The sequence below is a fragment of the Molothrus ater genome, chromosome 5, assembly GCF_012460135.2.
Source record: "Molothrus ater isolate BHLD 08-10-18 breed brown headed cowbird chromosome 5, BPBGC_Mater_1.1, whole genome shotgun sequence".
Taxonomy (NCBI): domain Eukaryota; kingdom Metazoa; phylum Chordata; class Aves; order Passeriformes; family Icteridae; genus Molothrus; species Molothrus ater.
Genome location: NC_050482.2, coordinates 31,596,903 through 31,611,293, shown reverse-complemented (window position 1 = coordinate 31,611,293; position 14,391 = coordinate 31,596,903). Strand labels below are relative to the sequence as shown.

At 34.3% G+C, this 14,391-nt stretch overlaps 1 protein-coding gene across 5 annotated transcripts in view; it reads right to left on the bottom strand.

Moving 5' to 3' along the window:
• Positions 1-5,582: 5,582 nt before the first annotated feature.
• SLC16A7 (solute carrier family 16 member 7) overlaps positions 5,583-14,391 on the bottom strand; it is an 80,238-nt gene continuing 71,429 nt past the window's right edge. For all 5 annotated transcript variants that reach the window (XM_036401261.1, XM_036401262.2, XM_054514971.1 and 2 more), the window contains exon 5: positions 5,583-13,046. In XM_036401261.1, the coding sequence (XP_036257154.1) occupies positions 12,775-13,046 (272 nt within the window). In that variant the 3' untranslated portion in view covers positions 5,583-12,774. The remainder of the gene's footprint in view (positions 13,047-14,391) is intronic.

Below are 14,391 nucleotides of genomic sequence, written 5' to 3'. Positions count from 1 at the left end.
AAAATGAGATTTTAATATGATTCCCTTGATTAATTTTAAGAGAAAAATCTTTCTTTAATAAACCTGAGTGGATTCCAGAATTAAGACCATTTAATGACACTGTTACTTGTGGGAATAACATTGCCAGAAAGATTATGTCCCTTCGAAAATAATTGCTACTTTGAGGCAATTTCTCATTTTCAGTAACCTTTTGTATCCAGATGAAACTTTTATGCCTCTGGGTTTGTGGGTGGGAAGAAAAATACCTAGTTCTGTGAAGCAGTCATTTTCAATTAGCAGTGTGGCCTGGCAGCCAGGAGGGCCGACCATGTCCTGGAGTGCATCAGGCAGAGCATGGCCAGCTGAGCAAGACCCACCTTGCTCTGCACTGGGTGGCCTCACCTTGAATACTGTGGGCAGTTTTGGGTGCTCAGGATATAAAGCTATTGGAGAGTGCCCAAAGAAGGGCAACGAAGATGGTGAAGTGTCTGGGCAGGAAGCCTTGAGTAGAGGCTGAGGTCACTTGGTCTGTTCAGCCTGGAGAAGACTGAGGGCAGAGCTCATTGCTGTCCACAACTTCCTCATGAGGGGAAGAGGAGGTGCAGGCCCTGATCTCTTCTCTGTGGTGACCAGTGACAGGACCTAGGGAGATGGCCTGAAGCTGTCAGGGTATATTTAGGTTGGGTATTAAAAAAAGATTTTTTACCCAAAGGTTGTCTGGGCACTGGAACAGGCTCCCCAGGGAAATGGTCAAGGCACCAAGCCTGAAAAATCATTTGGACAACACTCTCAGGCACCTGGTATGGGATGTCTTCTCCAGGGCTGGAACTCAATGAGTTGAACTTGATGATCCTTGTGGGTCCCTTCATGAAATTGTACCTCAAACAAATGCAATAAATCCAATGCTAAGGTAAAAACCAAAACAAACAAACAAACAAACAAACAAACAAACAAAAAACACAAAAAACCCAAAAACTCTATGGATTTTATTAATATCCAACAACAAGGCCTTTTATTATTTCCAGAGGACATCAGCTGAGTGAAAAGAAATAGATTATCAATGCCAATCTATTTTTTTTCCAATCTTTTAAAAGCTGTGGGTATTGTGACTTTTCAAAGCAATGCATTTGCTGTGAAACACTCAGGGAATTGGGAATCCCCAGGGGATTTTTGCTGTGCAATTTTTTTTGCACTAGCAATTATTTTTATTGGTGTTCCTTTACTTTGCATAAAATATTTGATGTTGGAAGACATATAGCGCAGATAGTAGAGTGTCACTATGCAAACTGAAATGAAGGATGGCTCATTTCTGTGGCAGGAAAAAATATGAGTAGGAGAGAAACTCAGTCCTGAATCCCCAGCAGCTTTAGAAGAGGGAATCATGAGGTCATTCATGTCAGGCAGAACTGAATCTGTCTCTCAATAGGTCTGATGAATAATGTGATCATTGCTAAACTCTGTTGTTTCATAAATTGAATCCAATTTTCCTTTTATGTCTATTTAGAAGGTTCAAAATGAAATTGAAAATCTTTGTTTTGTAATTAAGGCAAATAAGCACTTTTTCCGTGAGGGGAAAAAAACCTCTTCATTTCATCCTCAATCATTTTCCCCCAATTATTCAGTTCAATGATTGAACTGAAAAACTATGGTGCCTAACTGCTATTCATTTATCATTCAGGCCAAACTGGAATTGCTGTTATTAATCAAAGTATATTATGATGGTTGACAAAATGAATCACTGTTCCTCCAAAATAAACTCTTTGTAAGTGAAAACTGATACATGTATGATATATCAAAATATGTTGCCATTTCTTTTGGTACCTAGCTACAGCTTTAGGGTTCTACAGGACCATTTCTGAAAATATTTATTTTGTGGAAAATACAAGCACAAACAAGTTAGCCATATCTGAACTAGATTATCTAAGATAAACGTTTTCTTTTAGTATTCAGTTAAAACTATTTCAAAAGAAAGCTTTGAGAGTTTTATTATGTTTTCATAACACATTTTCCTAAATATTTCACATTAATTTTGTGCTGAAAATTTAATGCCACATAAAAGTTTAATTAAATGCTTGTGTAGTTTGTAGGTCTTCATGAACTTTCATGAGGATGATAAAACAGAAACAGATTGTGCTGATGAACTTCTGCTTGTCTTAAATTAAGAAAGAAGTAAAGCAGCATTAGCAAATTTTCCATTTCAATTTCATAAACATTAGTGTTCAAATAGACTGTGCACATTTCCAGCTTATGAAAAAAGATTGGAAGGGGAAGTAGGAACAGCAGTAAGAATTTATGTCAACTCTATATAGTTGATATACAAGGCATGAAAATTACTCTGCTGTCACAGATTATATATATATATAAACATATATTGCTTGATTAACTATGTTTACACAATTTCCAGGGGTAAAAAAATATAATTAAATTCTGAAAAAAAGAAACACATAAAAGAAAGAAAATTCATAGATGTTTTTTAATGAAACAAAATAAATCCCTGTATAGATATTACTCTTAAAAGCACTCAAATTAAAATTGACAATTTCCAGGCAATAAAATCTAATTTGATCTTAAATTGAAATAATATTTGTAGGATTTTAGGATGATAACTGCAAATGCTGAGCAGTATGTCCTCTAGGCATGCACTTTGATTAATTTTTTCTTTTTGGAGACTTCACAATTTCCAAGAAATTTCTCAGAGGTCCTTTTTATCATAGAAGGTACAAACTGTTGGAAAAGAAGTTTATTTTTGTGTTTCGTTGTTTTGGGTTTTTTGTTTGTTTGGATTTTTGTTGTTGTTGTTTGGGTTTTTTTTCCTTACTGCTGTTGTTGGGAGATTTTAGAACTGAGCCCGTTTGTGTATGGGTGTTAACTCCTCTGTCACACCCCCAAAAACTCTCCTCCTCTCCCTGAGCAGCAGGGTCAGTGTGTACAAACCTGGCCTCAGCAGATGAGCCTGTGGGCTGTGGCCTCCCCCACCATGAACCCAGGCAGAGATGATTTTCAGCACAGCTGCTGAGTTTGGCGTCCCTTGTGAATTCATTCTTCTCCCTCAGCATTCTTTACTTCTCCTTAGATCTGAGATATTTGGACAAAAGTACCACCTTTATCTTATCTCAAGTTCCCATCAGAGTCCAAATTCCTGTCTGGAGCCATATTTAGGGAGGGGTGGCCTTCACAGGACGGTAGTCCCTACAGCGGACAAAGGTACTTTGATGATCTTAACAATGTTTAAAACAGTAATCATTGATTCAGTCTCTCACATTTGCATGATCAGTATCAGTGACAAAGTTAGGAGAAGAAAATATGAAAGAAGGGAAGTAACTTAATTACCTTCCAGACCCATTTACTCTAAATTCTGACTAAATCCCAGAAAAAAAATCAACCGAGTATTAGTTTTGACAAATTACTTTAAATTTTCGTATATTAATGTGAAATATTGATTTGAGATAATTTTCAAATAATACATGAAATCTGTGATTATAAAATTTTAAACTGAATTCAAGACAGTACAGTCTCAGATGTTTTCAGATCCATCCAACTGATAAAAAAGTAGGTAAAATGTCCTAAAAATATAAATCTAACTCTGTGTTTCTGGAATTTTTCCAGGTGTATCATCTTTCTTTTATATCTTGTGAGAAAAAAAAAGCAAAACTTTGGATTAGGTCAAGAGTTCCTTTGTACAGAAAAAAACCAGCAAGACTGAGGCCTCATGCTAGTAAAAAAAAGAACAGAATCCTATTCTCACATATGAGATTTGAGGTGAGAACATCATTATGTTATACAATAGGATGCCCTAAGAAGCTTCTACAACAAAATCAGGCTTTCAGCCAATGGATATATTTTAACTAAGACAGACTTACAGTTTGATGTCACCAGGCATGGGTAATTAGAAGTCACCTAATGAAACAGAACTACTTATTCAACCAGTGGATCACAATCACCAATTATGTGACTCTTGTTAATACAATATATATATCACTTAATTTTCTTTGACTTATGATTCAGACATTATATTTAAAAAACAATGCTGGTACCTCTGATCTCCATCTGTAATGTAAGAAGATGAAGCAAGACATAATGTGCTATGGCAAATGCAGATGCTTCCCATCTTCTAGTCACCTGTGTCCTCTTCAGATTCCCAAGACTGTTGAAAGACAGTCTTGGGAATGACATCAGACAGCACTTCGAGTATTCTCAGATTAATCCCATCAGGTCCATAGACTTTTAGGAAGCCAGCTGGCATAGCAGATCCCACACAAATTCAGGGTTGATTGCAAGTTATAGATTAGGAACTTCAATGAATGAAAATGTTTTTAAGTCCTGATCAGAGGAATAAAACTGTGGAAGCTATTACTGTTGAGTTGCAATGGCAGTGCAATCTATTTACTCAACTTGGAATAACTAGCAGAGTTAAAAGGGCTCATTACTAGAATAAAATAACATTTGTTGGAAAACAGTAACAGCTTATATTGGAAATGGACTACAGTTTGAGGTCTCCATTTATCTTGCCACTACACTATAAAAATACAAAACCTCAGTTATAGGAATGATTGTTCTGATATCAGTATCTATTTCTCAGCAATGTATTTTAGTTATGCATTTAGATTCAGTGAGGCAACATATCCTTAGGCATGAAAGTGATATCAGCTGTGTCTTTGAGCAGGGTTAAATATCGTATCTTGTTCATTGTTTCAAAAGGACAATTTTACTACTAGAATTTTTTAACTTTTTTTTTGTTGTTTTACTTGGTCAATGCCTGAAAATGGATTTTTATGATTATTAAAACAGATGTGCAACTATTACAAGGGTCCATAATCTAAACAAAATCTAAACATATTTCGGTAGCTGAATCAAAACTTAGGTATCATGAAGATTATATGTATAATTCTTTAAAAACAGATTTTACAGTTATTAGAAATATAACAACCATTTGCTTTGTTAAAGTTATTTCTTTCTTATTTGATAGTTCATTTTTTATATCTTTGCTTTCTAGTAGCCTTCTGTGCATCAATCTAAAAGGTGTGTATATAATATGCAAAGATGCATCTTAATACTGTCTCTAACACCCCTCATAATACCTTAATTGTAATTATCCACTCACATTCTGTAAATAAAAATTTAAGTGGGGCAAGCAATTGTAGACTGAAGTCAATTTACAAAAACATAGGAACAGATAAAATTCAGAGGATACAAAGTAGGACTTATCTACAGTATTTCAAGACGTGGATAAATTTCTGTAGCAAAACAAGCATTGGTGATTAAGGAATAACATTCCATGTACATGGAATATAGGAATACCTCCAAGTCCAAGTAATGGGGAAAAGAAACCCTGGTGTCCAGATGGCATTTGAATTATGTATGAGAATAAATCCTAAGATGGTGAAATTAGGAATAGCAAGGGGTTGGTACAATGTTCTGTTACTAGTAGTAGCTTTTCTCCACAGGAAATCTTGAAGCTCTGTTTCTGTACGCAACAAGAAGTGATTTTGAGATCTTTGCTGCAACTGAATAGTGAATCAATCTAAATATCTATGAATATTTGCACACTCTGAAGGTGCAATTAATATACTATTAAGAAGACTAAGAAAATAGAATTTACATCCTTTCAGAAAAAATTTACATGGAAATTTTATTTTAATTTTTCTTTTTTTCTCCCAATTGCTTATTATACACAATTTTCATTGTAATTTCCCATAAATATATATGGACAAACTTGACATATTACACAGTAGTACAGGCCTGGAATAGAAGTTAATGAACAAAAATGCATTTAAATACAATTTAATGCAATGCATAAGCACTTTACAGGGTTAATATACATTATGAACAATGAATTTTGTCAGGTCAAAAAAAGGATTTGGCATCTAGAAAGTTATAATTCACTCATATCTCTTTGGAACATAAATAGCACCTCTAGCTAATAAATGATTGTCAAAAAAAAAAATCTAGCCAATATATTCAAGTAAAAACCATACAGTATTGCAAAATACAGAAAGGAAGAAACAACTTTATTAGTCAACAACAATGGTTACTGCATGTTTAATTATTGCATAGCAATACCAGGTTCTGTTGATAAACTGCAGATACGGTGAACTTTCCAAGTAGGCTGTAAGTGGAAAATGCAGCTGTAACACTCTTTGAGGAAGGGAATTTATGTAAATGACTTATGTACCACTCTGAAAAATCTCCCAGTAATTTTAAGGTAAAACTTTTTTAAAGAGTGAGAGCCAAATGTAGACTTTTCATGGGCTTGCCTACTTGCAGACAAATTAAAACCACCAAAACCTGTTAAAGGTATGATATGTTTTCAGTGTTTTTAATGACTAATGTTCTGGAGAATTTCACATATTAATCTAAGAGAAATATTGTTTGCAGAGGCTTGAGTATTCTCACTTTCCATACTTGGTACAAAAATATCATGTCGACCACTATTTTGTATGAAGTGGTCATACATATCACATTAGCTGAAAACTCAGTATATTGGTTGCAGTCTGTTCAGAGATCATTTAGTTAATATTTCCACAGCAATGATACCCCACCAAGAAGTTCACCAACAATGTAGGTTTTGCCATCTACCTCAATGAACATTATCAGTGATCTTAGGCTGCTTTGAACTGAGTCATGGTTGGAAACCAGTGTTACATAATACTGCAGCTTTTTTAATTAATTTCTAGTATAAATAATTTTAGCAGAAACTGAAAAATAGCATATGCTCTTACAAAAAAGCTTCAAATTTTTCTGCCATTTGTGGAAGTTTTTTATTTGCTTACAATTATGTTTCATTTATCAGGCACAATATGCAACTTACTCTAAAATATTATATATATTTTATATATACATAAATATATATAATATATATAAATTAGAGTTTTATATATAGGGGAATACATATATACACATACCACATCTGCATATATATTCCCTTATATATGTCCATATATACATTCACAGACGACATAAACCATTTTCTCTGGAAATAAGAAAAATGAAGGTTATAAACTGCTCAAAGAAGGCTTGAAAGGAAATAAATAATTTCCTTTGGGGTTAACAGACTTGTTTGGATATTTATTCAAATATATCCTCTGTATTTTATAATCTACATTCAGAGTGTATGGTGGGATTTTTTTAAAATTTATTTACATAGGCTATTAAAATAATACATGTTGTGCGTTAATTTAGGGACTGATTCATTAGGAATATTATGCAGGCATAGAAAATTTGCCAGCTGTAACAAATCCTGTGTTTACTGTGTTATATCTGATGGTCCTGAGATTTGGAATGGAGAAAATAAGGCTGAAATCTCCACTGAAGCCACATCACCTCCAATGTCTGGTAAAGCTCTTTGATTGGTATTTTTATTTTGGCTTTAGTGGACTATGTACTAGGTCCTAGAAGGCAAGAATAGTTTGAAGAATATCTTTGAAGGAACAATCATCTCTGGTTTTCTAAAGAGCACATGACGAATAATCATCATTCCTTGACCCCAATCTAATATTTTCTGACTACTTCCTTCAACTGCCCCATAAAAGGAAAAGCAAGCTAAAATTTGCTATTATTTCTAAACCAGAAACACATTTTATTTTTCATGGATGCAAAATGTTCTGTAATAATTTTATAAACTGTTTGGATATATTAACTTTGTTAATTTCCCTAACTCAGAAATTGTAAGAAAACAAAAAAGAATAATGGGCCAGCATCTCACAGAAAAATCATTAGACTTTCGATAGCTAAATGACACACTGAGTTTTTAAACCAGATCAGTGATGCAAAAACTTCACAGGTAAGGGTTAAGATTAAAGATATGTGAACTGATACAAAGATGTGGACACAGATATGCCCTGCCTTGAAAACAGAAATGTAAGCAGCTTTAAATATTTGGGAGACTTTCTAATAGTCTGTACAGGTTTTACCATTATGCATTTTGTTAACTCTTCTTCCAGGGTTGTGCAAGTCTCCAAACTTCAACTGAGAGGTAGACGATGAGAAAAATTTGAACAGCAAAACTACAACATGCAAATTATGTTGAAATCACACAGCAATGCTTATGCAAATTCTCATCAAAAATGTGATAGTACATGCAAGCACTTTCATTATATATATATTTGCACAAATATCAGAAGTGCACCCACCCTCAAAAAATTCCAAACAGCCTTATTAAAACTGGTAAGCCATCTCTGAAAATAATTATTTTAAAATTCCCTTTATATTCCTCTCTGTGAGTAGAAAAATAGTCATCTATAGAGAAACTAACAAAAATGGCCTGATTCGATTTTGTTATAGGCAAAATTGTCGGTGTCATTTACAGCATGTTCATCTATAAAAGTGGTGACTGGCTTTGTTTAGTGAAATCCTGATAGCAGTCCAAAATCTGGCTGCATATAGTATCTTTAACTTATGTATCCCAGTAATATCTCTCCACTAATATTCACAACCAGACATGAAAGAAGGAAGTGAAAAATGTTGCATTTGGCAACATAGAAAATGTGTCATTTCAGGAAAACAAACAAGAAATATTTAAGTCACTGCATCCCCAGTCCAAATTTTTTGTTACATCAAAACAAAGTATGGGGTGGTGGAGGTGGGGAATGTTTAAAAGGAATGAGAATTCTCTGGGAGGAACAATCATGTACACATTGCCAAATGATTTTAAGCACAGTGGATGCTGATATGTAAGATGACTATTAAAATTCATGTGAATTTTGCATTGATATGAATCAATGTCAGTGAAATTGGCTGCCATTCCCTTCAGCAGTAAGTAAAGCTGTACCTCCTCTCAATAAGGACAGTGTCACTTAAAAAAATCTATTTGAAGATGAAGTAAGATTTTCCCTAGGTCTGTCAAAGCAGTTCACAAAACACACTCCTGAAATAAAAGCATTGTTGTCTTTCATACAAAAAGATGCTTTTCTGAACTTCATGGAAATACAGAATTAACAACAATTGTAACCACAGTTCAATGGGGAGAGATGGGAGGGGTGAAATTTTGATACGTTCCTGAAATAATACTGAGAATTATTAGTGAAGAGTCTTTCTCTGGAGTTGAAAAGGGCAATACAGGAGAATTCTCCAGCTAATAGAGTATATGACATAAAGAAACCCAAAAGAGAGAGAAGTATCTGGATGTGTATTTTAAAACAACTTGAAATTTAACCCTGATATGAAATTGGGGAAAATATTATTGATGCTATCCACCTTCCTACTACTTTTAAAATTTGCACATTATTGTTTCTAGAAGAGAAAAAGGGCAATCAGGCTTAGCAACACTGTAGCAGAGAAATTAAAAGAATGAAGTATACATGAATATAAATGAAAACAAGATCAATTACGGATTTGCTTGCACTAACTGAGACTATGGGTTCTTAGAGCGCATAAGAGACACATGCTAGAAAGTTGGAGTAAATTTCTTCATCACTGATCAGGGGAATGTCTTAGTCCTGACCCTTCAGTGGTTCAAACTGAGGGTGAGGTAATTAAGAGAAACCAGAGCAATTCAGAGAAATTATGTATATACCCAGGTCTAATCTCAAAAGCAGAAATGTAGCGATGAAATGGTTTACAGTACGAATTACAGGTCAGTGCAAGTAGGAGTGATATTCAGGAGTTTGAAGGCAAGTTATACTCATTTCGCTACTTGATGTTCAGAATAAAGTTGATTCAAGGCAATTTATTATTATCATTACTTTTAGAAATAAGAGCTACCTATACTAGGCAATTGCCCTTTTAGGACCTGTTATTTGGAAGACACAGGTTTTTAATTTGAGACAGTTTTTGCATAGACACAGTTCCAATTTTCTTCACTCATTTCTGGGTTTTAACTTCTTTAATATTCAGTAATATCAAGAGTATGCTGATGGGTTTTATTTTGTTGCCATTATTAAGAGAAAGAGTAATGAAAGAGGTGTAAGGAAATGTTTAACCTGGCTCTTCCTACTTTATATCACTCTAGTTGCCTGCCACATCATTTTGCCTTATGGGATTAAAAACTGCACATTGATGAGTGGTGGTAAAGCAGCTCTTGCACCACTATTAACTTTTAACATAATAGACCAGAGATGAAATAGTAGCATCTCTGTAGAGTGTTTACAGAATTTTTTATTTCCTCTGAGATAGTGAGATAATTTTTGCTACTAGTGGTCAGATGTGTCTATGGCTCAAGGAACTTTGTTTTTCCCTTATTTCCTATGCCATGTTGTTTTGTATTCTGAGATCCTGCATAGAACAGGCAAGTTGCCTGCATATTTCCTGAGAGACTTTTTTTATCATAATTTTTCTGAATCCTTTATTTACTCAACAGCACCTTTTAACAGCCTTCAGTCAAAAGTTGACTCTTCTTATATTCTACCTTTATTCTTAATCATGCTCCTTTATTGCAAATAGATAACAATAAGCACCTATAATTTTACCTCAGACATTTTGGTTCAGTTCCTGTATTAATCTCTTTTCAAATAATCTCTGCATTTCTATCAGTGGCTATCGAGAGCAGAGTGATATTCTTGATGACCACTCTTCAGCTAAAATTTCAGTTCATCTTTCATAATCCAGTATTTATAACTGATAATCCTCACTGTATGAAAGCTTAGTATCTGAAACTCATCCCTTTCTGGCTATGGGCACACAAGGCCTTCACAGCTCCTGGAATTCACTCAGTATGTTGGTACAGCCATAAAGAGAGCAATGCTTCATGTCATGGGCTGCTGCAAGGCTAAGGTTTGGATGCAGGTGCAATGTATTTACTTCCTCTCTGAAGCTGGGGCTGGGGAGAGGAACTGTAATTTTACTGGGACTGAATCATTCCTCTTTACAAAGTACACAGCTTGAGTCTGAACATGCAACCCATATTTATCCCAAAACTCTGAAATGCACATATTTTGATTCTGATGCTCCTAAAGATTTATAGGATTTGTTGAGAAGTTTGGTTTTCCTGAATATAACTAGGCAAAAAGTAGGTATTAAATTCTGTACCATGATGAGAGTAGAGTCATATTTCTCCCCAAAACAGTGATGAGAAAATTTAAAAAATCAGCATTATTGTGGAACTTTATAAAATGATAAACCAGTAAAACAGAAATAAGCACTATCCACATTTTTAGAAGAAAAATTAAAATATTTTTGAACATAATATTAAGAAATTACTTTCTTAAAAGCCCTCCCATATCTACTAGATTTTACTATTGAGTTTTTAATTTTGTTATTGGCACTTCAAAGTGTGTTTATCACAGTTAGCTCTCTGTCCAATATATTTCCAACTTTTTGAGATTTAGAAGAGGACTAAAATGAATAATTTTCTTTTCCTGGAATTGAGTGTAGGTGTATCCTGCATAAACAGTGCATAAATGTTTTATGAATCAGACCCTTAATTTTCACAATTTTTGAGGCATTTATAAGCATCCCTTCAAAATGAATAGCACCTTTCCTTACCTAGAAATAGAACAGAAATAATTTCACATATTATCTTCAGAAGCTTGCACTTTTAACTTTCAAAGCACTACTAAATGATTTGTGTAAAGTAAAATTGTAGGTTTATGCCTTGTTTTGTCTAAAGGAAGAGGAACAATTGTGTACATTTTAATTTATATGATGGTCTGCATGAAATTGTAGACACAAGACTAAACATCCTGCATAAAACTGGTGTGTCAATACAAAGCTTCCAGACTGGCATTGTCAAGGTGCCTTGCAGCATTTTTGCTCAAAGCAGCACTACAAAAAAAAGAAGTAGCTTTTCACTAAATTCCTGGGAAAGAGAAGTGGGAACTGGGAAGCTACCCATCTGCAAAGATCAGAAGTTAGATCTTAAATCGCCTCTCAAGACACCATCAAACAACTAACAACTTGTCAATAAAGCCAAGCATCGACTTTGAAGTCATTGTCATGAAACTCATTAAGGCCACAAAAGCCAAGGGTTAGTATCCTTTTAACATCAGCAGATTATGAATCTAGTCCCTTTAGGAAAATGGCTTCACAGTCTGATCCAGATCCTTCAGCTACAGAGGAATACATAGGCAAAAAAAGTGATTGCCACTCTTGTTAGAAATGTAAAACTTGGGTTTAAACCTTTTATGTACAGGCAGATTTTAGCTAGTTTGAATTAGCAAGGTGTGAACATACTTTGAATTCAAATGTATATGTTGAAGTACTATGTAATCAGCTATCACTGGAGGAAACTACTTCTGGAATATATTATAAATCAGCTTTTTATTGCATTTTAGAGGTGTGATCACCAATTATTTCTCTCCTACACTTAACTTTTATATCCATAATTGCTTATGCAGGCATATTTTTTATCTAGTGGGTGTACAAAAGAGAAGAGTGTTTCAGTGTGCTACAGTCAGGTATTATGTCTCTTTTGAAACAAATCTTTGACTTTATGTTTTCTTTAATACTAATGGTAAGTAGAATTTGGACAGGTTATTTCAAAAGACTTTAACCACATCATAAAGATGAATGCAAGTATCTTCCCAAATAAGAGTAGGAGATACTCTTGCACTAGATACACTTCTGAAACAAAACTGTTGTCATTGGAAGGCTTTATAGCATGGTTTATCTGACTCTTGATTGTCCAGAGTCAAAATTCAATGGATTCATTTGCATTGAGTCACTACCTCTGTAATCGTAATTTTATATCTCTGAAACAAATAAACTGTAGATAGTAATTTAGCTTTGAGTCTTGCCATAGGGCAAAAATCTGTTCCCATCCAATATTGTGACTGATCATTATTACCACAAAACCTGGCCTGTGTCCTGAAGACATATTCCTAATGGAAGTCATAAATGTTGCCTTCTTAGCTATATTTCAGATTAAATATTGGTTTCTCTTTCTGATGGATCTTCAGGAGCTTTATCAGCTCTGCTGGAAGCATCTTCATTCTCATTGTTTGTTAATGGTTCTGCTTCCTTTGGGTCAGCGTTCTTCTGTGCTTTCTGCTTCTCATCTTCTAACTTCTTTTCTTTTGCCAAAAGCCTGTAGTTGATGGCATTGCCAATGAACAACCAGATACTGGCCACAGTCACAATCACTCCGCAGACAAAATACATGTACTTATATTCCCCAGTAACATCTACTAACCAACCTGAAATACAAAGATAAGAAGAGAGAAAAAGTGTATTTAGACTAGGATACTAAATAAAAAGCACATCTTTCCCTTGGTAAAAATATCTATATATTTTTTTGTTTTGAAGTTGGAGCAGAAATGCATTTTCAACACGTTAAAGCTGTCTAACATAGATAGTGGAACTTGCAAAAAAACCCCTTATTAATCGAGATAGCAATTGAAGACACTGACAATCATAAAATGTTGAAGAACAAAGTAAAGCTTAATGAATAATGACAGTTTTTCAGTTCTTTTATTTTCATTCTTTCATTACCTTATTATTTTATTCACCTCCTAATTGTGTTTTCCTGTTGTTTGGAGTGACAGTCTGACACTCACTGAGGCTGCATAAAGACAATAGGATGAAAAGGTATCTGCCTTTTTAGGCTGCTGTCTCTGTGCATCAGCTGCCTGCTTTTCACTTTTACTTTCCTCTGACTGGTGAGAGATAGAAAGGCTTCTCTCTTCAGCCATCACACTCAACTGCTGAGTTTTAAACTCTGAGCCCTATACCTAAAACTTACATTCAGACCTCTGAGATTAAATTTCTTTATGACAAGGAGAGAAAAATATAACAGTTCTTCTAATTTATGAGAAATTTCTTCTAAATTTTCCCAATTCCCAAATTAACATCTCTACGTATCCAAATATTTAGCTCTGAACTTTCCTACACTATAATTGAAACTCACAGGGTAAGCTGCACACTTCAATTTAGTATGCATTTAGATGCTTTTACTGGGCTGAAAACATAATGCCAGCCTATTCACCTGATACATGTTTACAGGCCATAACATTATTCCAGACTTTTTTTTTCACAAACCTAGTATTAGGACAAATTCAAATAGCACTCAAGTGTACAACTCACTTCTTAGTGTAAATAGTGCAATCTGTTGATTTTTATCAATGAGCAGTCTCATAAAAAAATATTTTAAAACAAAATTCTGAATTAGCAATGCTTCAGCATACTATTTTAAAACATATGAACTAGTCAAAACTGGAGCTTAGCTTTTCCATATGTTCACCCCCTTTGTTGCCTCTGTTTAACAAGTTAAATCAATTATTCATGGTGTTATAGCACAAAAAAAATGCTTTCCAAAACTCCTGAAAAGTTTTTGTACTGAAAAATAAATAACTGTGTAAACTACTTCTACATAAATATTGGATTTTATATCTTTTGAGTTGATACTGATTTCAGAACCTCACTGAAAAGGCTGGACTCCAGTGGTTAGAGGCTCAGACTACCCACTAGGTGGCACAGAAAGAGTCTGTGTGAGGATATATTTTGCTCTACCTTAGCCAAAGTGGATTTGTATGTTAAATGATG